Source organism: Centruroides vittatus, unplaced genomic scaffold, assembly GCF_030686945.1.
Source record: "Centruroides vittatus isolate TY-2023 unplaced genomic scaffold, ASM3068694v2 contig_879, whole genome shotgun sequence".
In the NCBI taxonomy this organism is placed as follows: domain Eukaryota; kingdom Metazoa; phylum Arthropoda; class Arachnida; order Scorpiones; family Buthidae; genus Centruroides; species Centruroides vittatus.
The window spans coordinates 932,742-957,739 of NW_027122571.1; the positions used below are offsets into that span (position 1 = coordinate 932,742).

The 24,998-nt window shown below is 31.3% G+C and overlaps 1 protein-coding gene across 1 annotated transcript; it reads right to left on the reverse strand.

The window, feature by feature from the left end:
- Nucleotides 1-1,821: 1,821 nt before the first annotated feature.
- Nucleotides 1,822-22,363, reverse strand: LOC136983236 (ribosome biogenesis regulatory protein homolog). Its single transcript, XM_067279923.1, has 12 exons — nucleotides 22,182-22,363; nucleotides 13,796-13,868; nucleotides 10,891-10,929; nucleotides 9,190-9,228; nucleotides 8,727-8,828; nucleotides 7,978-8,056; nucleotides 7,781-7,888; nucleotides 6,849-6,889; nucleotides 5,176-5,283; nucleotides 4,247-4,345; nucleotides 4,150-4,178; nucleotides 1,822-1,997 (listed from the first exon to the last, which is right to left on the reverse strand). The coding sequence occupies exons 1-12, from the start codon at nucleotides 22,319-22,321 to the stop codon at nucleotides 1,892-1,894; spliced, it is 963 nt and encodes a 320-aa protein (XP_067136024.1). The 5' UTR covers nucleotides 22,322-22,363; the 3' UTR covers nucleotides 1,822-1,891.
- Nucleotides 22,364-24,998: the final 2,635 nt, after the last annotated feature.

The following is a 24,998-nucleotide window of genomic DNA, read 5'->3' on the forward strand; positions in this document are numbered from 1 at the left end:
TAAGTTAATCTGGCAGGCCTTTCAATATGATCACATACGGCACCTGGAGGCCTGGGGGAGATATAAAGCCAACGTGGAAGGCACCTGCATCAACTTTAAGGACGAGGACTTGATCGCACATGCGTGGAGGTACCTGTTCGAGGAATTCAAACAGAGCCAGGCAGAGGGGTGAAACACAACATGTACTATGTTTATTTCTCTGGTACATCATTCTGACGGTCTGGAGGGGGATGACATTTAGTTCTCAACCTGAAGGCACTCTTGGTGGAGGCCGAAAACGTTAGTTGGTTCTCTGTCGTATACAACACTGTAAAAGGTTTTTGTCTGTGACTTTGTATTTCATCTAACAAATTAGGTAAGGCAAGGTATATTTCAACAGTAATTTGTAGAATTCACACCAATCTTTGTAATATGCTAATATTACAAAGAAAACCATACCTATAGAATTGTTTCATCACTGCCTGTAGACATATTAAAGGTTACTACTTGTATGATAATATTCTCTCTCTTCTAGTTCAGATATTTAGTAAATTTGGAATTGAAGAAAAGGGTTTCTGATTATATTACTAATAATGCTTCCAATTTTGCAGTCTTATAAGATTCATTGGTTTAAATGCCAAAGTTGAATTAGTAAGAGAAACTCAAATGAAATAAAAATTGATTACAGTTGTGTTAAAGAAAATAGTGATGGTTATTCCAATATAAATGATGAAACGGAAAAGATTTGCAATATTACTATTATTTGCAAACAAAAATAGATTTTAATAGCAGTGATAGTGAGTACTAAGATAAGTTTAAGTGATTCTTAAGATAAAAATCTTACCTTGTCCAATTTACATACAATATAAATAAGGAAATCATACATTGAACTTAGTATAAACAAGGTATGATTTCCTCACTTACATTGTGAAGGTTTTTCTTCTTCTTACTCAGGGTTTACCATAGACAATTATCAAACTAGAACTTGGTTAATTAATTATATAATTTGAACTAAAGGTAGATATCTATGTAATTTGTTGCTATTTTGTATTACATTAATAATTATATTAAATAGATAATCTTTAATTGATTCGAGGCTCAAACCTTACAACTAATTCTTACATCGCCAATTAATGCTATCCAGAGCTCTATTCAACCTTTGCTTCCAGACTAGATATGTATCTGTACAGGTCGCTGACTGGGAGGACTCTGTACTACAGATTAGTACAGAGTCACAATTTCTTAGTGTAAGTCACACAAATGATGATTATCAAAATTGAGATTTTAATAGTTATTTAGTTTTAATAATATATAAAAAATATAATACGACATTTACAAAGTTATAAACTTTGTGTCTTGTCCTTCTTTTCGCCGTATTACACCATCAGCAAGTCCTCACAGTCCCTCGGAGACGACCTTTCTTTTGAGGCTACTGCCTCCGTGAGAAAATGTAGGCAGTAGCGTAAAAGAAAGGTCGTCTCCGAGGGACTGTGAGGACTTGAGGACTGCTGATGGTGTAATACGGCGAAAAGAAGGACAAGACACAAAGTTTTTAACTTTGTAAATGTCGTATTATATTTTTTATATATTATTAAATGTAATAACGCCGGCCATGTTTTTTGTAAATAATTTTTACTTAAAAAGTTATTTAGTGTTTCGAGAAATATTTGTATAATTGTATCTAAGTTTTTTTTTGAAGTTAAATTACAATGGAATCTTTTAATGTTATCAGAATTTAATTTACATTTCAAATATTTGCTTTAATTTGTTGCTTAAACTGTCTGCAATATTCAGTAAGATACAAAGCCTTAAATTTGTGAACTGAAAATAATATAAAAAAGATTTAATGTGAGATTAAAATATTTTAATTTTTCATATACTATATACATTAGTATTTTTAATGTATAATGAGTTATTTTTTCTTTTTATGTTTTCCTTTGTTAGATCTTTTCTGCGATTTCTGCTGACTTTTTGCTCTACTCTTCTTCAAACTTCCTTTTTCCTTCTTTCCACCTTTTCTGTAATTTTCATTTAAAAATAAAAAAATCATAATTACCCAAAAGATTTTTTCAAAAAATTGACAACAGAATCATAAATTTATTTGATATTTTAAATTTGCATAAGCCTTAGGCTAATGATACAATTAATCTTAAAATAGAATAATTAATTATAATTTGAAAAATAGTCTGACTTAATATTTTGAACAAATGTCATAACTGAAGTGAAGATATCCTTATGATTTCCATTTTGAAATTGGTTTAAAAAGAAATTAAGAAAAACAAACATGACTAATATTTACAGATAAGTTTTTTAAAAACTTATCTTCTTTACATCAGTCATATGCAAAATCATTTCGTAATCTGTAATCAAGACAATTATATTACATGAATTAATTATTTTATTAAATATAGGGTAGCTGTACCAGTTTTAGCCAGTGTAGTACCAGTTCTGGCCAGAAAACAAATTTAACTTAACAATAAAAGTTTGTTTCATTTGTGATTATATTTTTAACTGTGTGAACAGTTAAAAATATAATAACCACATATTCAAATCTGTCCAATGAAACAAACTTTTATTGTTAACTGTTCACACAGTTAAAAATATAATCACAAATGAAACAAACTTTTATTGTTAAGTTAAATTTGTTTTCTGGCCAGAACTGGTACATCTATCCTACTTTCCAGAAAATAATAAAATATAAGCAACTCCAAACCTTCTCTACTCTTTCCAGCCTCTTTGAAAACCTGATGAAGGCCCCTTAAACTATTCTAAAATCAAATATTCTACAGCATATTCCAAATTGGAATATTCAAACAAAAAGTAAGGTCAGGATTGAGAGATCAAATATGACCCAAGGCTACACTGAGTGCACACAAAAATTGCTAAATGCAATCAACAATATTTAGACTCATAGCAAATGGAAAAGATGAGATGAACAATAAAGCACTGGGGGTGTAGCTATACCATTATTTGACAGATTCAATACGGGTATAAACTGGAACTAGACAGTAACTAGAGAGAGACAAAATTCAGTGGACAACAAACCTATATCAGATTGACTAAGAGGTCATTAATGCAAAGAAAAAGCACCGGTACATTAGTGTGATGATATACGTAATTTAACAGTCTAGTTTGCTAGCGAGCCTGGGGCGTCTTCGTGTTGGGATGAGGCAAGAACTATAAAGATATTTGATGAGCAAAAGCTAAGAACACTGGAAACAGTGGAAATCTATAATAGCAAAACTATTGCTATCACCCCTGATTTTTGTATTTTTATAATTAATGCAATCACTCCTTAGCAGTCTGTACTCATCATCCCACTACAATGTTACTCCCAAGATATGGAGTTGCATATTGCTAAAGTGTTCCATTAACTCAAGAGTATAAATAATAAAAGCAAGACTGATAGAGATAGAGGTTCAGTTTCATAAAGTTCTGTGTATTCTATGTTCAATATTTTAATAAGACTACTTTTCAGGTATAACACACTGGTACACCATATGGGCAGATAATATGAGTATCTTTACTGCTAATAATACTGGCAGTTACTTAGTTAGAAAAATTCTACATTTGTAGATAAAAATTCAGGTGACTGGCCCAATAAAAAAAAAATATGAAATGAACTGGGCCATCCTGTCAGCTGATTCAAGCCAACTGCCCCTCTTTTTGTTGAAGGTCATCTTTTGACAAATAATCAATGATGTCTGGTATTGTGAAACTACATTCTCAATCTAACTTATATGCAGTATTATATATATGGCAACTTACAGGTCTCCTATGCAATACCATACACATACAGTAACTTTAATGTCATTACAAATTTCTCATTGCATATTAAGACACACCACTTGAAATCTTTCAGAAAAAGAATAACTATGCTAACATATAATGCATCAACCTTAAAACAGATTTTTTTAAAGAATGCAAATTTGAAACAGTATAGTTTAATTTCGTATATGATATCGTCTGTTCTTTCTAGTTTAGAAAAATTAACTTATTGATTCTAGGGAATATTCTTATATTGGTTATAAGCTTGAACAGATTTTTATATTCAAAGTTTTAAAAGTACTAATTAATTCTTTATGATACAGCTATATATGTTAAAATTATAACTATACCAAATTCCTATATTAAAAATTACAACAAAAATATTTAATTCGATTGACTTACATCTGGTAATGTAGATAATCATTCACACCCTGTAATAAATTCAAATATTGAATTAAAAATAAATAAATATTAATTAAATCATTTTATGATAAGATACCTTTGTGATATCAAGTTTTGGTTGCTTTTTAGAAATGCCCTCCAATATGTTTAAGTTTTTCATTCTTTCCTGTTTTAAATCAGAAAATTCAGGTTCAAACTAAAAAAGAAAAAAGTAATTTTATCAGTTATAATCTCTTTCAACAGTTAAAAAATCCCAAACATGGTTTAAAAATTGCTAAATTAAGATATGGTATAATGAATCGACAATTATTATTTGCTTTCCAATTTATATGAAACTTTGATATGCTGAATCGTAGCAATTTTTAGTTTTCTCTGAAAAATTATGCTTTCTTGCTTTCTGCTCTAAGATAATTCTTATTAAATTTGTCTGACATCATAAATATTGTGTATACAGGAAAAAATTGGTAGTACTCAAACTTTATATTCTTTATTTACAATTTTAGACAAGTTTTTGTTTTCCTCAAAATTTTATGCACTTTTACAGCAATTTCATTATTTGTTTTAAATTATAAACATGCCAAATATATTGTTTATATTATCTGACCTATTATATTATATTAGTACATAATGTAATATTATATATATATAATAAGTATAGTACCACCTTTTGTATTATATATTATATTATCTAATACAAATGGAGGTAGTATATTTTGCAAATTATAAGATATAAAGTGACAATGTAGAAAAGATGATAGCAAAGAAAAAATTTCATTTGTTACTATGAATATAAGGTATGTTTCATAAATATTGGCCAACAACTATAAAGTGTACATTTGGAATGATATAGTTATTTTACTATATTTTACCTTGTTTGGCTAAGAGAAAAATTGGCTTTTGCTATTTGATGGTAAAAAAACCATTGATTTTTTATAAAGTTTGTTTAATACAAACAAAGCACCAACTTTGTATTGATTGGATTCACTACAAATTTACTTAATTAAAAAATAATTGATAAATAGACACCTTTCTTTTTTTTGTAATCTTTGCTGTCTTCTTTTCTTCTGGCAATGCATCTGTAAATTTTCCAACTGAAGCTGTTGAAACTTTAGCTATTGCCAATGCCTTTGTTAACTAAAAATAAAAATAAAAAAATAGTATATATACTAAATTAGTAAAAACAATGATTTAAAAATTTCATATATTTAATTAGTATTAAGTAATAAACTATTAAAGAAACAATATTGCCCAATTTTAATTAGGTTATGATTATTGGGCTGGATTTGTGTGTGATTAGATATTTATTATTAATATGAAGATAATGGTTCTAATCACACACAAATCCAGCTCAATAACATTTCTGTCAAAAATAAAGAAAATTGAGTACATTAATATTAATATGAAGATTAGTATATTATACTTTTAAAAAATTAAAACTTAGATAAACTTTAGGATTAGAATGACAAACAGGTTTGAAGCTAGAGTAATTCAATAAATGTTTATTTAATGTTATAATTATTTTATAGTTAATACACGTTTTGTTATTGAGGAATTTTTAAAATGTGAAGAGAAAATAAATACTCAGGAATAATCCATTTAAACTAACTATGTTGGTAATAAATAATTTAAAAAATTAAAGAATGCATATGCTTAACACTGAAGTGATATCTAAAAATATATTTTCAATAAGAAAATATAAAAAAAGTGTCTTTTAGGATAGTTTACTCATTCAAATTCTCTATGCATTTGTCTTAGTTATAATTAACAGTAAAATTTGTTTCCTAAATCCCCTCCTATGACCTCTCAAATGAAAAAATGATGGATAATTTTGTCTGCCACACAAAAGAAAAAAAAATATTTAACTCTGATGAATGTGTACATTACATCTTGCAAGTTTATGAGTTTTAAATGTGTTTTTGTTTATATTAACCTCTTGTCATTCATATTAATTGTAGTTTATGTATTGATATGCTATTAAGTCATCATCATGTACTGTACATTATGCCAGCCAAACAATTTATGAACCCATTAATGCCAATTATGATATTAATTAACTAATTCATTTTCAAAAACCATTGTATTTTTGTGCGAGAACCCGGGCTTGACAAAAAATTTGTTGAGAGAAAAAAATGAAAAAGGATGTGATTATATTTTTTCCCGTGGACTTGCTTCCTTGTCACATCTTTTGAACATGTGTCACAGGAACAAAATGAAAAAAATTACTATTGGACACAGACTTTAAAATTTCCAAAAAAGGGCAATAGTAGTGAGGGGGAGGACCCCAAAATAAAAGAATGGAATTGACGATGGGAGGGGTGTTCGTCAATCATCTCGAGTCAATTAGAGTCAAGGTCCACTATCCCGTTGGGATTAAAGTTTGCTAACTCGTCAGAATTCAAGTTCTTCTGCTGAAATATTGCACAAAAAAATTTTATGGAGAGTTAGTTAGGTGTCACTCAGTGCAATCTGCAGCCTAGTAGTAATGCCAGAAATTGTTTAAACTTAGACAGAGTGATATGTATTCTCATTAAGCTTCTTACATAATCTAAATAATTAAAATGAATACAGTAGCTCTGATTATAGAATATTTCTTTATAACTATTTGCAAAAGTCATAGGTGACAGTTAAATTTTTAACTTAGAAATACTAAATATATTTGTTAAAAAAATATTTAAAAAAAATAAAATTCAAACACTTACTTCGGTCTTATTCTCTTTTTCACTAGGCATAACACCAACACCTAAAATTAATACAAATTTTTTTCATTTTACAGAATCACAATATAAATCATGAAAGTTATAATTATATTATAAACTAATTCATTATTTAATAAATAGTTTATATTTGCAACAATTTAAGACCCTATGTTTCATTTATAATAAAATAAATTTTTTGTCCATAGTAGTAGTAACAGCAACTGAAAATTAATAATTAAATGTGTGACATTTTAAAATTTCAAAAAAAATCCAAAGAAATTGGTTTGGAAACTTAACTATATCTGCAAATATTGTCTAATCATTAATACTATATGTGTGAAATTATTCATAAGTTGATTAATTAATATTTAGTAGCTACTATTAATATTTGGTTTATTAATAATCAGTAAGTTTATTAAAAGAAAAACAAAACATAAAGATAACATTAAAGAAAATAAAGAATTTTTAAAAGATTTTTTTAATGCTTTCTTAATACAAGGTCGATAGACTTCAGTGCACTGAAATCAATTTGTACACTGAATTGTGCTACCAGGTTTTTCTCTCTGGTGTTAATACTTCTACTAGTTGTGAATGATCAAATTCATATATATTATTTTATATTAATACATTGTTCTCTTTCTGTAACAAGTGCTACTGTATGCTGTATGAAAATTTTACTTTTCATCATCAAAAAACTGTTCTTAGAACGTTATATTTAAAAATATAAAATTTATATTGAATTTTCTTTATTTTACTTAATGAGTTTTAACAATACAAATGAAAAAATTTACTCATCAAAAGTATTAAAAATAAAGAGATTTTGACTTCTTTATAAAACTCTTTCTTTTTATAAAATGATTTCAAAACAATAAATACATATTCAATATGTATACAATAAGAAATCATAAAGTATCAATTATTAATTTACAAATTACCTTTAAACTTCTGGGATCTAGCAATATTTTTTAATCTTTTAAACTCATTTTTTGCTTTTCTTTCTTTTTTCTCTTCCTTCTTTTTACCAAAGTAATCAATATTAGGATCTATAAATTAAATAAAGAACATTAAATATATATATATATATATAATAATAATAATAATAATAATATATAATTCTTTCTTTACATCATACCTGCATTCTCAGGAATCTCAATGACCCAGTCATTGGAAGTATTATCTTTACTTTTGTATCCCCATCGAGGTTTCCATTCCTACGAATAAAAATTCTTAAAATTGTTTGTAGAGTACTAATTATTATATTTTGATAGTGTGGCTTTAAATATTGGGAACTTCCACAACTATCCAATGCATATAGGTAAATTTAAAATTTTGAAATGAGTTTATATATGAGAAGATCAAATGACAACTGTCAAATGGTGAAACATCAAATCTGAGAAATCATTCAAAAACTATAAACTGAACTAACTTAATGTAGGAATGGAATATATTCTCAAAGTGTTCTTTTGATGGTAATATTAAAATTCTAAATTCTAATTGTTTGATGACAATTTTACAGATAAATTCTGGATTTCATTTGTAAAATCTAAATAAGTCAATAAACATAAAAATCCTATTAAAAACATGTAAATTATACAGTGGGTGATTGGTTAACGAACAGTTTGGATAGCGAACTAACACTTTTGTGAAAGATTTTTATAATCGGACAACGAACACTTCACTGAACATATATAAAAAGAAGCGACGGAAAATAATGAATACAGATTGGTTTTCCCTTGTCTTCGGATAACAATTCGAAACCTTTTGGAGCGCGGGAGACGTCAATGTCGACTCTCAACCCGATACTGATGGGATAGGGTTTCCCTGAAGTTTAAAAAAATTTTATGTAACTTTTAATAATTTTATGAAATATTTAAGACTTACTTTTGCAGTTTCATCCCAAACTAATTTCTCTTTTTTTCTTTTATTAATTCCTTTCTTCTTAGCATATTCTTTCCATTTAGTTAATGGTTTTGGTTTTGGAAGCTATAATACATTTAAATTATTATTCATTGTATCCATTAATTTTAAGCTTAAATTTACACAACTATATATTTATTATTATTTAATTACAAATGTATAAAAATAATAAAATAAATTTCACTTTTTCTAAATGAAAAATTCTTGGAGATAAATTAATACCATCTTAAAATTGAAGAATGATCTAATAATATCCAATATTGTAATTTCCATATTTAAAAAAAAATTAAATATAATTTTACATACATTATACTTTATAAGTAAGAAAATAAATTATATTTTACTATTTTTTCTTTGCATTCATAAAACTATGTTCAAAATTTATTCATCATATTAAAGAGAAAGTAGAAAAACACATATAACTTACTGGCTTCTCTCTTGGAAGTCTTGTTGTTGGATCTGGTAACTGTAACAAAATTAAATCATTTCATTATCTCATATTGTAATTATGCAACAAAAACTTTATGAGAGAATACAATCCTGATTAAGATTCATAACACCGATATTTAATTTTATAATTATTATTAAATTAACTGAAGAGAAAGTTAAATTTAATGCAAACTATGCAATTATACATTAAGACATGAAACTGAAACCATGGCCTAACTACACATTCTAGAAGATTAATGTGAAAATCTTTGTCTACTATTTATCAAGTTAAAAGACTGTATTATATTTTGTTCTGTGTTATTTTACTATTTTTTTTAATTCTGTTTGAATTCAAAATCTTTTACAGCCATTTATTTTTGAAAATGTAAGATGCACAAGCAGTTGTTCTAATTGAATGTTAAACCATTAAAGTAGAATATTTGGAACCGATGATGAAATTTATAGATCCTAAAAAGCACTATCACAGTAAAGCCAACTCCTTTAATATTTTCATGATTTTTTTCTGAATAAGATTAGTGCTAAGATAATCAATTTCTCTTCTTGATGAATTAGTTTTGGACAATTTACATTTACAAGACAATTTTAAACTTAAAAATTTGAATTTGGTCCTTCTGCTGAAATTTGTTTGTAAAAATTATTCAAGATGGTATACAGTCGATTCCATTTAATTGGGCCACTGGTTAATTGGGGCAGCTGCTTTATTGGGCCAAATCTGAAAGAATGGAAACCAAACTAATAACTTAATACATAATTTAAACACTTAACTGGGACAGTAGTAGAAAAGGAATTTAGTAATTTTTGATATATTTTAGGGATCTTCTGAAAACACATCAACATTACGTACACTAATGTCGTACACTAACAATTGAAGGAGACGAAGCAATTTTGTCTTTTGGTCCGAAGGTTTGGTTTTTCTGGAGGAGGTCAGCACAGTGGGACATATCACACTGGGATTCCATTTTTGGAGGACCCAAATGCGAGCTCCTGACCTCGCTCTGGATTGGACTGGACAATTCTCTTAAAAGTGAAGGGACAAAGACCCCCAGAAAATTTTTTGAGGTCTCTCAACCAAGTTGAAAGACAGCTAGAGTTCCCCTGGAAGGTGTTGTGTGCATGATTACATCCAGATTCGAACAGTAGCCATCTGATCGCTGAGACCAGCATCTAGAGCTGGTGGTCACTCTCACTGAAGTGGCCCATCTCCAAGTTAAGGAAACTGGGCTCAAAAAAAGGCTATAAGGTGACTTTTGGACAAACCCAGACATGTTCTAACTAATAATATTTGGCAACACTAGCGTGATGTGAATCAGTTATCTATCATTGTGAGTCTGGCATAGTACAAATATTTTTCTGTATTTTGGTTTAATAAAGCATTGAAATAGGTACATAATTATTACTATTATTTTTTTACCTACGTATTACATATTTTATTTTAGAATTTATTAGTTAATTTAATTGGGGCAGCTACTTATTGGGCCAAAATGGATTGGTCCCAATGAGTCTCAATAAAGCAAAATCAACTGTATTTAAGAATTGATATTTGATATATGTAATCATTTTGTTTGATATATATCAAACATTTTTGATATATATATATATATCTTTAAAAGATACTCTTTTAAAGATATAAGAAATCATTACATAATAAATAAAATTTTTGTTATAAAAAAGTACTTACTTTGACAACAACAGCATCTTCATATCTCTCAGTTGGTAACTATAAAAAAAAATTTTTAAATTAAAATATTTTGAAAACAAATTTTACTGATATTAGATTATTAGTAGTTATCTCAAATTTATAATTTTGCCTACCACAGCATTTTTAAAGTTGCAAAATGTTTAAAATTTAAATATGCAGATTGATACTGTAATAGAGGGTCAGTCCAATCTACATTGTTGTGTTTCATGACAAATCGTTGTCACACATCACTGTAACAATAACACTGACATTAAGTAACACTATTATGTCAAATGATAATGCCATGGTGAAATAATGGAGAAGTCTTCTTGTACTGAAATGAACAATTCTAATTTTTAAGATAATACAGGCAGTCATCTTACGAACTTACGAACATTCGACTTACGAACTTTCGAAGTTAAGAACAAAGTCGACAGATGGCGGTTTAAAGTGCAGTTGGTTATTTTTTATGTACAGTCAAGTTTATTTTTAAAGTTTTATGTTAAAACATTTACAGTACATACATATGTACATTTGTAGTTGTTTTAAATGAGTAATTTTAATAAATAATGTACTGTACATGTGATTAATTTGAATTTATTCTTCCTTTTAACAATCTTAATTCAACATTATTCAAGTAGCCTAAACATTACATAATTGTAAAAACAACATTGTGTTTGAGTTTTTGCGCCAAACATCGTCTTTTCGAGTTATGAACTTTTCGACTTGCGAACGGATTAAGTTCGTAAGTACAGGACTTACTGTATTTCAATTATTTGCGCAAGAATTTTTTAAAAAACAAAATTAAGATTTGAAATAATTACTGACATTTTATAATAAGGGATCATAAAGGGCAACCACTCCCCTAACCACTCAAGCTCCCCACAAAAATATAAGAGCCTCAGTTAGTTAGTTGAAGACACTAAAGAAAAAATAACACTGATATCTCCAACAATATTAAATGTAATGAAATAAACAAAACATAATTGTGAAATTGTGGCTACCAGATACTGCATTGTGGCATAGACTTATGGCTTTAAAATGGTCATTTGCCCTGAAGTGTTAGTAGAGTATCAAGAGCTTGTGAAGTGATTGTAGAAATAAAAGGAAGCAGAAAAAATTTCCTTATAAAGAAGAAATTCATGAATTAGTTTTATGTAACTGTACATTTTAAATATATACCAATGTGGAAAACTAATTTTATTTTCAGAATTACAGTGAAACCTCGCTTGACAAGCACCTCACACAACGAGTATTTTGCATAACAAGCAGAAAAAAATTGTAAAAATCTGCCTCGCTTAACGAGTGATGTTTCATATAACAAGTGACGAAGAGAGAGTAAGTCCCAAATTGTGTGCATGCAGCATGCTCTATCAGTCTGTGTTTAGAACTCATTCTGCTAGCACCATAGTGTCGCTTGTGATCACGTATTTTTCCAAACTTGTGTTCACACACATTACTTATGAACATCAACAACCATAGCCTGTTATATAATAAACACACCAAACGATATACCAAATTCTTGGGTCATTAAATTTAATGACCAATTCCAAATTAAATTTTAGAAATGTCTGAATTAAAAATTAACTATTTATAATTATTAAATTTAATACGAGATGGAAACATAACTGCCTACCTCTAGTCAGATTAATTAATTTCTAATATTTAATTATAGCCTTTACATAACTCAAGAATTTGGCATATCGTTTGGAGTGTTTATCAAACATATTAGCTGCGATTTTTTTTTTGTTTCTGCAAATTGAATTCTCATTTCAGGATGGTTCATTCCGCACTAGAAGAAATGATGATGACGATTCACCTTAACAGTGTATATTGTACAATTTTTTTTTTAATAAACATTATACATAAAACATTTGAGCATTTTTTTGGAGTAAAACGCATTATTGTATTTTACATTAATTTCTACGAGAAAAATTGTTTCGCTTAACGAGTGTTTTGCATTACGAGTAAGACTCTGGAACGAATTATGCTCGTTAAGCGAGGTTCCACTGTACATAATTTACGATATTTACTAGATGGCTTCCAGTAGACAATTTATAGTGAATATTGTAAATTGTAACAGTACAGTAAAGCCTCGATTTAACAAACTAATTCAAGGCAAGGGGTGTCCATTAAAGCTGAAAGTTTTCTATATAATAAAGTAGGCTTTCCGAATGCATGTGTTAAAAAATTGACAAATAAACTAATTTGTCAATCTGTTTCTACTTATTCACTTAAAAAAGTACAACTGCTGAATTTGTGTAATTTAAATTAATGTATGTATGAGAAGTTTAATTTCACAGAAAAGTTTTCTATACGTATTATTGCTTATGTACTCACCATAGTTCTAAGACTGTAATAAACAAGTGTATGGTCTAAATCAAAATAAATAAAAAGATTTTAGAAAATGCACTTTAACTGTATTTAACTAAACAAATAAACAATGTTCTTAAGAGCAACAACTCTTAAATTTGAAAAAAAAAGTAATAATAATAATAATCAGTTAATTTAAACACACACAAAAAGCACTTTAAAATTAAATGGATGTTGGAAATTTTGTCTGTTAAATCTGAGGCCATTAAATTGAGGTTTTACTGTAATATATTCAATAGATATATTCACAGTATCTTCAGCTTTGATATGATTCTCTTAAAATTCAGCAGTTGCACTTTTTTAAGTGAAATTATATTTGCATTTATTGACCTAAGTAACATTATTTATGTCTGTATTCTGATAATAGCATGAGCCAAACTGTGGAATAATAAGTTATAAAGTTACAGGTCTCCAAGGCAAATTACTTTGGAAATCTTTAGGTGAGGTGCTATAATAGACTCTGGTATTTTTGAATAAAAAGCATCAAAAACACAAGTATTATCCTCATCAAGCTAGTTAAAATATGACTTACCTCCCAAATTTTATTTATTAAAAGTTGAGTATTGTCTCTAGCCAGTGATATAATATAATTATCGGTGTCATTCCTAAAGAAAAATAAATATATAAATACGTAATTTATTCACATTTACGTTAATTTTTTATATGAATTAATTTATTTAATAGTATATTTGAAAAACCAAAACTATAAAATAAATTGTTAATTTACAACCAAGATAACATTCTATTACAAATATAATATTAATGCATTTATATATCTTTCAAAGAACTGGATAAAAAAAAAGTGTATAACTGAAATGTATTTAAGTCAAGATGTACTACAACGGGGCAGATCTAACAGTTTTTTTTAAAGAGAAATTCATAGTATTATAGCATATGTTTCAGTTTGCTGCAATGCAACTTGCGTGCAAATTTTGCATACAAATTTCATAACACAATTTTTTAAACTCTTACCTTTTCAGAACCTTGCAAACAGTTAAAACACAGTTAGAATGAACAACTTCCCTAACTTTTGCAACAATTTCTCTATTTTGGATGTTAATGGTCAGCCTGAATGTGGATCAACTTCAGTTGAATGAAGTTCAATCATCTTTGATATGTTTCCACCATTTGTATGTTTGAGTCCCAGTCTAATGCTTCAGTCCCAAATGCTGTTTTTAAGATTTGAAATGTGTTCGTAAAGGATTTTCCCACTTTAACACATAATTTCACACAGATTCACTCATTTTAAACACAATAAAAATTGTGAACACATGTAATACTTGTTGATATAAACAGGCATAGCATGATGAATAAGCAATATATTGCTTTGCAGTTTTCACTAGAATACTTACCAATGTTGCCACTATACAGAAGTATGATACACATTTTGTTAGCAATACTTGATGGCAGGCAAATTGGAAAGTTTTGGGAATTTACCAGACAGACCTTGTATAATGAAGTTTACACACTAATTCAGATGAACACATCTGTATATAATGTTAAATGTATATACTTTATATATAAAATATTTAGCTTAAAATCATCAAGGCACTTTTCTCTACGAAAAAAACACTGCATCAGGAATTGATAAATCATCCACAAAATATTTGTTGTGAATAGTCCATATTGGGAACTCAGGTAAAGCCCTTGGAATAATCAAGCTGAAATGAACAGGAAGCCAATAGGGTAGCAAAGCAATGAGATTTAGCAGAAGAGGACACTTCCACGAGGCATTGCGTAAAGGGGAAGCAAAGTGAGCATGGAAATGCTGAGTTGAGCAAAAAAAGCAAAGTGGGTGGAAGAAGGTTTAACTCTCATACAGGGTTGAGTAAGATGGAAAGCAAGTTGAGGTTGGGCTAAAATGGGAGCAGGGAGAGGATGGGCCAAGGAGATTGCCCACAAGGGTTGAGTGAACACAACAAAGCAAGCAGGGAATTTGTAAGGAACTGAGTCCGAGCGTTATTTTTATTTTATTATTATTTTTCGTTTTATTATATTTTGTTTGGGGCTTATGTTTATTTAGGATGAAGGTTCCCCACCACTCTCTTATTAGTAACGAAAAAAGAAGATAAACCAACTCACGAAAGAAACAAGCGCCGTAGGAAAAATCTCGCGCACTTGCGCTGCCCAGCGGAAGTAAACGGTCCGCAGAAAAAAAAATGGAAGGGGGAATCCCCACACTCACTAGCAAAGAACTTACTAAACCGTAATAACATCCCAGAAAATTGTGCTAAATACTTTGTAAACGGTTTATAAGCTTTTGTCGGAAAATTAAAGCTGCCAGAAAGAAACTTAATGTTAGAAAACTAAGTATGTAAATAAGGGGAGTAACCCAGCTGAGTTGTGACGTCACCTCACAGCATAAAACCAGCATGTCAACTGAAGAAAGCGAGGTGAATTCCAGAGCAAGGCGATTTCTGGTCGAAGTCCAGATTGCGAATTAGGCGATTCAAAGTGTTAAAGAGGAATTCAATTGACGATAGCGAAAAGATTGAGAAAACAGGTTCCTAGTATAGTGAGGTGACGGATAGACGTTTAGTTCGTAAGAGATTCTGTTCATAGTTCCTAAGTATTTGATTTGTCAAATTTTCAAAGGGGAATTAATATTAAGTTAAGCTAAGTAGCTGAGTTTATTGTCGGGTTAACTTGTTGATTTTCGTTAATAACTTTTGTTGTGGATTATAGACAATTGTACATAATAAATTCTATTTACTAATTAAATATATTTGAAACTTTTACTTTGACTTGATATTTGTCATTATTCTTACTAATTCTTTTCGGTGCACGCGTAAAAGCCCAGGCCTGGCAAACTAATCTCGAATCCGCGTAAAGTACCCGTTAGGTTAACGGAAGTTTACCGGCCGCAGTTAGTGTCGGTTTCCTAAGATACTAAAAACAGTACTTTACAAATTGAGCAAAGGAAGCAAAGTGGGCAGAAGAAGTGAAGCAAGTAGGAAAAGATTAAGCCAAGGAAAGTGTCCTGCAAGGGCTAAGCAAAGGGAATAAAGCAAATAGAAAGGTTGGCTGTTTATCTATAAATTATATTATTATTCATATATCCATTGATTTGTTGATGATAAAACTAAATTTTTGAAAAAAAAATTATGTATATGTGAGAATCTGAACTTTAACAAAAATTGGTCATCGATGTTGTCATACTTATTGGATAATTGTTGTCATCTACTACCTGAGAAAATCTCCACTTGTATTTTCTTGACAGCAAAAAGAACACATTCCCATGATCTGCTGACCTCTTGGCTGGGGGCAATATCTGCTAATATTGTAATTCATGGCCTAAGAGTCAGTTGCTGCCTAATTCTCCCTGAGGCAAAAAGTCGCCACCCAGTCCCTAATGCTAGTCATAGCCCATTCCTCTAGAACTGTCTTCAAAATTTCCTGTGTCTGTGCCAAATTGTACTCGATCGGATTTCATCCTCAACCAACAGCGCTGGTGAGGACGAACCTTCCTGGAGATCTTGACCCAGACTTTCCTGATCCTGAACTTCTGTTAATCTTCCAGAATGATAAAAGACTCCTTAGTCTCAACAAGAGTATGTCCACGAGGTGATGCTAGCTTAACTCCAGGTATTTATCGACTCACGAACTAATGTATCTCTCTCTCTCTCGAGAAACACAAAGTATCTAGACCTATTGGGTTGGCAACTAAGTGATTGCAGATTTTAAATAAGAAGGAAAATTCAAAATTTTTGCTTAAAAATATAACTTTATTCAATTAAGTATTGTCTATTTTTGTCGATGACCTTTTGCCATCTTTCAGACAGTGTCATAATTCCATGTTCATAAAACTTCTGACTTTTGCCAGCAAAAACCTGAATTAAATGTGATTTTACATCATCAGCGTCATTAAAAATTTTACCATTTAGGGAGTTCTGCATGGAACGAAATAAATGGTAATCTGAAGATGCAAGGTCAGGGCTATATGGTAGATGTGACAACACATCCCAACCTAGTTCCAATAATTTTTGGCGAGTGACCAAAGATGTGTGGGGCTTTGCATTATCATGCTGGAAAACAACACCCTTACGATTTGCCAATTCTGGCCGCTTTTCTTGAACTGCATCGCTCAGTTTGGCAAGTTGTTGAACATACACGTTTGAATTAATCGTTTGGTTTCTTAGTAAAAGTTCAAAGTACAGAATTCCTTTATAATCCCACCAAACTGACAGCATAATCTTTTTTTGGTGAATCTCAGTTTTTGGTGTCGTCTGGGCTGGTTCATCTTGCATCACCCACAATCTTTTCCGATTAACGTTGTTATAAACTATCCACTTTTCGTCCCCAGTAATCAGTCGTTTCAGAAATGGATCAATTTTCGTTGCGTTTCAGAAGCGAATCGCAGATGCTAATGCGTTGCGTCAAATGAATTTCCTTAAGCTGATGAGGGACCCATAAATCCAGTTTCTTGACATAGCCAAGCTGTTTTAATTTTTTTTGAATGCATGTATGTGATACATTGAGCTTCTCTGCAATCTCACGCGTTGTGCTATGACGATCTGAATCGATAATGGCCTTGATATGGGTCTCATCAACTTCAACTGGACGGCCAGATCGTTGAGCACTTTTCAGTGAAAAATCACCAGAACGAAATTTGGCAAACCAATTTTGACACTGCCTTTCTTTCAAGGCTTCATTCCCATATACGGCACATAACTTCTTGTGTGCTCGTGATGCGTTCTTGCCTTTTCAGTAGTAATACAATAAAATATGTCTGAAATGCAAGTCTTGTTCTTCCATTTTTAAATTGGGATAAAAAAGAAACTAAATAACTAATCGATGCAATTTTTTTACTAAATTAAAGGTGGAAGTCCAAACAGCAAGAAAACAATATAGGTTAGGCGCTTTGAACACGATGACAAAGCAAAAAAATGTGCTAAGGCCACCTATTGACAAAATCTGCAATCACTTAGTTGCCAACCCAATATTTTAACATGATTTATTATAACTCGTTTAACAATATAAAATACACGTATTTTCCTTTGAAAATAAATGGTTGTTTTGTTAACCTGGTCTCTGCATGAGTCACTTCCTGATTGTTACCTCACGGTCTCCATCCCGAACCCAATCATCACTTACACGGCCACTCGCATGACCTACTTTCTAATCCAAATGAATTTGCCACCACGGTTTCTGTGTCAATCGGGACACAGTGGTGTCATTCCTGACAGGGGATCAAAGAGGTGCCAATCCTTCAGTCACATATAGATCAAACATGTTAAATAGAATATTAGAACTTTACTCTGTAAATTTTATGAAATAAATATCGATGAATTTTGCCAAGTGTCTTTAAATTCACCAAGTTGTGACATCAAACAAAACAAGAAATAGAAGACATGGTTTCAACAAAACTAATAAAAAGAATCTTTGGACATTTAACAGTATTGACATGGTTATGATACTCATTTGTGCCAGTAAATATAGGTGGCATATGAGTCAACCAAATGGCTGCCACAAAGGGTATAGCGTGCATGACAACAAACAAGAGTTACTTGTGTGTTGTTTTTTTAATAACTTTTCTATCTGTAGTCAAAACATTTTATCTGCATTTGTGTCTGACATTAATCCTAGTTGATTTCATAGTAGTTTAAATCACAATGACTATACTTTGTGACATTTTAGAATATGTGGGTGATCGAAAAATGTCTTATAGAAGAGGAAATGCTAAAACTGATAACTTCATATCTGTCCACTCTTTCTCAGCAGATAATTCACTTCAGTTTCACCACATCCAATTTCGCTAAGCTTAAAATTCTTAAAAGCTAATATTATGTTGTTGTGTCGTTTGTCAACATTTTATCTATGTTCTCGGAGACATACCACCAGGTTTCTTCTGTCACACCCACAATCTTTTTCAACTTTTAACTGTTAATTTTCAAATGGTATTTTATATACCCCAGCTTTCTCTTCCTTTTTTATGCTGTCTTTATCATTCCATAGCAAGTTATAGATATTGGGTGCTCTTTTATAGACCATTCTCGAGTTATTATAAGAACAAGAGCATTAGATACAATGTCGACAAACGACACAACAACACAATATTAGCAGTTACGGCACAGACCGAAGGAGCAATTGTAAAATGGGAAGAGGCTAAAGTCATTAAAACAGTACACTCTCCATCCATTGCATTGGAGATGGAAAAGGTGGAAATTTATAAAAGTAAAATGAAAAACAGTTGCCTAAATGCTAGGGATGCTAATGCACTTCCAACAGCGTGGAAATAGATAATAGAAAAAAGAATGGTGCTTAAAAATCCTTAAATCATGTTTCTTTCTAGTTAGCTTTGTTTTCTATGTTTTATTTGTTTATTTTATTTACTAGATGTACCCGGCCATGCATTGTTGTCGCTCAAAATGTATCTATTATAAATGTATAACATTCCCTGTGGGAGTGGGGGGAATTTCGAAAAATCTCTTTTTAGTGTAGCACATTCTCTTGACGTACCCTATTAAAACGCAATCAAAAATGCAAAAAATCGCATCTAAAATAGTATAATAGAAGCTGAGTTCTTCACGTTAAGTCTTAATCCTGTCCCTCTCCCCCACGGGGGGAAATTAGACATCTATATAATATAAAAACACATGTGTATTTGAATGAAACATTGTGTCAAAATTTCAAAGCAACTGGTTAAGAATTTTCCAAGATTTAAGATTTTGAACAAACAAACATTTACATTTTTATTTATATAGATTTAATATACACACTTCTTTCAATTTATTTTAAAGTAAATTATTTTTTTGAATTTTAAATATGTAAAATATTTGAAAACGGTACGTTCCATTTTGGAACATTTATAATATTAAACCTGACAATGGCCTATATTAGAGAGGTTGAACACTTTCTAATTCTAACAGATCACAAACTTTATACCCATAACAGCCACCATTATGTAGTTCGCGCTAATACCACTAGGTGTCAGATCTATCGTTGGCACAAGTGAATAAGGGCAAATGATCTAAAAAAATACTTGTTTTTAAAATGATAAATTGTGATATGTTATAGTCTTTGAATCTTGGTACCATTATCACTACAGGAAATCCTCGTTAATTCAAACTTGGATAGTTCAAAATCCCATTAGTTTGTAACTACTTTTGTCCTGGCCGGGGATATAGATATTACATGTTAAGAAATTTGGTTACTTCAAAATACGGCTACTTCATAATTTTAAGTGAAAATTCTGTCTGAACTGTAATATGCATATGTTAACTCATTCATTTACATTGAAGTGCCTCTATACTGTAAGAGAACAACAGACCAAGAACAACTGTAATTGAGTCAATATGACTGCTTTTACAGTAAGACACTTTCAGGTGTCACCTTACATATAGACTACCTCCTTTCTCTCTTATTTCATAAAATACGGCTGGTTTTGAGATTTCAAGATTGGACTACAAAGTAACAAAGTAGATTGAGATATTTTCAGGGCTCTAGACCAGTGATTTCCAAACGTTTTTGAGCCACCGCCCCTTGGTTCCATAAAGTTATACCCAACATCCCCTAACAATACCCCAATGCCTTCTAACTCATCTTCCCTTGTGTGAGAAAGGATTGGAAATATTCTTAGAAAAACTTTTCTATGAACCTCACATTTTTGTGTTCTTACTGTACATTGTTCTACACATCTAGAAACCATTAAATGCAATGTCTCTTCTTACCTATTTTAAAAAAGGGAAAGGTTGTCAGTGGCCCCAACCTTTGCCTATGGTCACCTTCCAGACCTGCCTTCCACTTGCTTCTTTTCACTCCCCCGTAGATTTCTTCACTGTCCAATAGAGCCCACTTTGGTAACCACTGCTCTAGATTATTACATTTGGGCAACTTACTACTTTTTGGGCCAATTTAAAAATAATTTGGGCTATATTTTGAGGAATTCCACTTTACTTTTTATAAAACCTGTATCTAGTAACCTGTGTGACTTGTGAGGTTCTCACCACACGTTTGCTGTTTACTTGAAGTTTGTTTATATTATTATTAGAGAGGTTGCAGCCGAAGTTTTCAATGCAAAACATGTATGTCGAACGTTCGGCGCCGCCAGCCCGTAAGCCTAGAAGTTTGACAATGGCATTTGGAATGTCGAGCACGATTCCACTGACATTCCAAATGCCATTGTCAAATTTCTAGGCTTACAGGATGGCGGCACCGAACGTCCAACGTACACGTTTTTGTGTTGAAAACGTCCGCCACAGTCTTGCTATTATTGTTGTTAATTATCAATTAATGAAAACAGCATTCTGTATAAGTGGCCATATTTCATTTGCTTAATAAATTACATCAGTTACATGGTATTTGGCATATTGTACAGAAATATGTAAATCTCAGATAATTCAAAACTCGGTTAAAGTATACCTAGGTAACCCCAACGGCGGCGCTTCTGTTAGGTTAGGTTAGATTAGATTAACTATATTTTTAGTAGACGTTTCCTTATTTTTCTTTTGTTCAATAACTAGTGATGTTTAGCACACGGTGGCCTGCCGGTGGCTCCCCTCCGGGAGGTCAGTCAGAAGCGCGGCCATAGTGCCGCCATTGGGGTTATCTAGGTATACTTTGACCCAAAACTCATATATTTCATACCCTGAATTCTGAAGTAAGGAGGATTTCCTGTATACACATCTGTTTCTGCTTGTTACGGAAACCAAAGCCTGTTAATTTTGTTAATTGGGAACATTTTCAATATTGTAATATAAAACTTTAAAACAAAACAAAAAATAAATACATTTTTGTGTATGTTGGTATAGAAGTATTTGATTTTTTCACCCAATTTTGATGGTGACAAAACAAGAGCTGAGTGTACTTCAAAGACATAGTTAAGTGTAAGATATCGAAAGAAGAATGAAGATTTTTAGAAAGTTATTTATCGATAATCAAACGGGGTTACAAATTTATATAATCTATGCTAATTTTACCTTAATTTCTGTAAATTAACGGGATTTTTATCGCTTCCTAGTAAGTTGCCAATATCAAATTCTAATTCGATAGCTTTTTCAACAGAAATATTTCTCACATTATCTTCTTGAAGGAGAATTTTACTCACGATATCGGCCATGTTACACACGTGGTTAAGGTTAAATTTATAGAGAACTAAATTAGCAAATTATTTTTTAATAAAACGCCTAAAAATAGCCAACGTCAAAATTACCGTATTACCAAATAAACAATCCTTATTAATTATAAATAAATATTAACTATTAGTTAATATTTAATTTTTATTTAATCTGTAAAAGTATTTACAGATGACTACCAACCTTCGTACTATTTACTGTTTTTTTTTTTTTTTTTTAACTTTTCTACCCTGTGGCCTATTATGGGTTTGGCGCCCAGAATTGTGAGGCTCTGGATAGGTCCGAACCTCACTGAAATTCGCGTTAAAATCATTTATTTTTAGGGACACTTTTTTTAGAGGAAAAAAACAGAAGTTAGAAATAGTTTTTCTTTTTCTTAATGAAAACGACGCAAAATTTTAAACAATAGAACAATAGAAAAACGAAGTTCGACTATCTCCGGATAGGAATCGAATTAAAGCGGTAAAAGTGTCAATCTGCCATTCTGGAGAGGGGTCCGGAATCTCAATAACTTTTTGTATAATCTTCGATTTTGACCTCTCCCGTGCCCGAAAGGTTTCGAATTGTCTCCAGGTGACGAGGAGAGACCAATCGGAAAGTGGAATCGAAGGAAATCGGATAAAACCTGAAAATTCAAGGACGCGTCGGCTTTTTCCGAAAGTTCCAAATGACGGATCTATTGTCGTGTGTGTGTCTCGTGCCCATCTTCGTCTCCGTCTTCCGACCTCGGATCGACATTTTTCCATCAACGGAAGTCGACCGCATCGTCCCGGAGTCGTCGAGACGTCGAGGGAACTGGCCATTCGCGAATCTGAAGTATTTGATTTTTTTAACACTCCTTCAAAATGTGACTATGTTGGAAAGGAGAGGAAGACCCAGAGGCCGCTGCCGACGTAGAACTTCCAAGATTGAGGAAATCTTGTAAGCTTCTTTCGTATCAAATAAACGGTTTCTTGTAACCGTAGAGTCTGTCTCAGTGCCGATCGCCCACATACGACCCTTCGCGACCGCTCGACCCGCTTAATATTTTTGCACCCTGTCGGCAACCCTACACTATCAACGGTAATTATACAGTTTAAGGGAATATGAGTTCTTTTAATCATTAATTTTTAAAAAGAAGGCATGTTTAATAGATATTCAGAAAACACGTAACATTTTCCAGGGCGATCCATATATAAAGTGTTATAAACAAAAAATCATATGACTACTTACCGATTGTGCCCCGCTCGAGACGCCATTGCTTAAGCTTGTTTTCGTCGCGGGGCGGCACATTAGACGGCGGATGCGTACGAAGTGTGTCACGTGACATTTCTCGATGCCGTCCAGCCACGTGACTACTCTCTCTCCTTGCATCCAACGTGTTCCTGATAACTTATTCTTCTCGCTTCAGTTATATTTATTTACATAACGACAATAGACATCTTATGTTGCATCTGACTAATTTTTATCACTATAATATATATCGTGATAGAATTATCGTCGTTAACGAGCGGGTTTATCTTTGTTGTTTCATATATTTATTCATTATTTATTATTATTATTATTATTAAGTTATTATTATTATCTATCAAATTTCCAGGACTTGTGTGACACACTTGTGACTGCATGGTATACCATTTTTGTACGTTTCCAGCATCTCATTGAAGCCATGCCTAGGGGCCGTCCATAAATTACGTAAGGTATTTTGGGGTGGGTGGGGGTCAAGGATTTCTTACGATTTCTTACTCAGGGGTAGGGGGTAATAGATCTCGTCTTACGTAATATTCTTATTTTTATATTTTGATCTCGTTGAGTGGTGGAGTTTTGAATTTTGCTTCAATTTGGCGGTTTCTATTAAGAACGCTCGTTGTACCAATGCAAGAAAAGACAACCCATCCGGCTCCTGGAGGTAGCCCCTCATGGCATGCGATCTAATCCGGGCCCAAGGACTATATACTACAAGGATAGCCAGATCCCTATTCTACAATGTTAGCCAGGAATGCGAAGTTAGTGACGTCAGCACGAGACCTGACCTCTTTCTTTACGTATATCAGCGTGTGCACGTGTTTAGTTTTCGCTTTAATATTCGTCCAATTTTGTTATTAACGAAGTGATTTATTTTAATATTTCTGTAATTGTTTATTTGACTAAGTTGTTTATAAGGTAAGATGATTTAAATATAAGTCATTAAATATTTAAAGCTATATTTTTATGTTTAGGTGAAGGACAAAATGCCGGGTACTAGGTGTGCTGTATATGGTTGCAATAATAACCTTCTTGCAATAAAAGCTAAAGGAGAAAATGTAACGTTTCACGTGTTTCCTAGACAAAAAGACTTAATTTCTAAAAGCATTAGGTCTGAATGGATTAATCGTTGCAAAAGGGGCGATAAATTTAATCCAGATACAAGTAGAATATGTTCTGTTCATTTTGTTCAAAGTGATTATGAAAGAGATTTACAAAATGAATTGTTGGGTAAGTCATAAGTACAGTTCATTCATATAAATTACTTGTTTTTGTGCGCGAATGTTTAATTTGCTTGTTTTAGTATAAAACTGCAGAATATTTTCTATTTCAGGTTTACCAGTTAGAAAGATTCTGAAGAAAACAGCTATCCCTACATTAAATCTTCCCGATAGAATGAACCCAACAGTTACGGAACGAGAAAGACGAAGTTCAAAA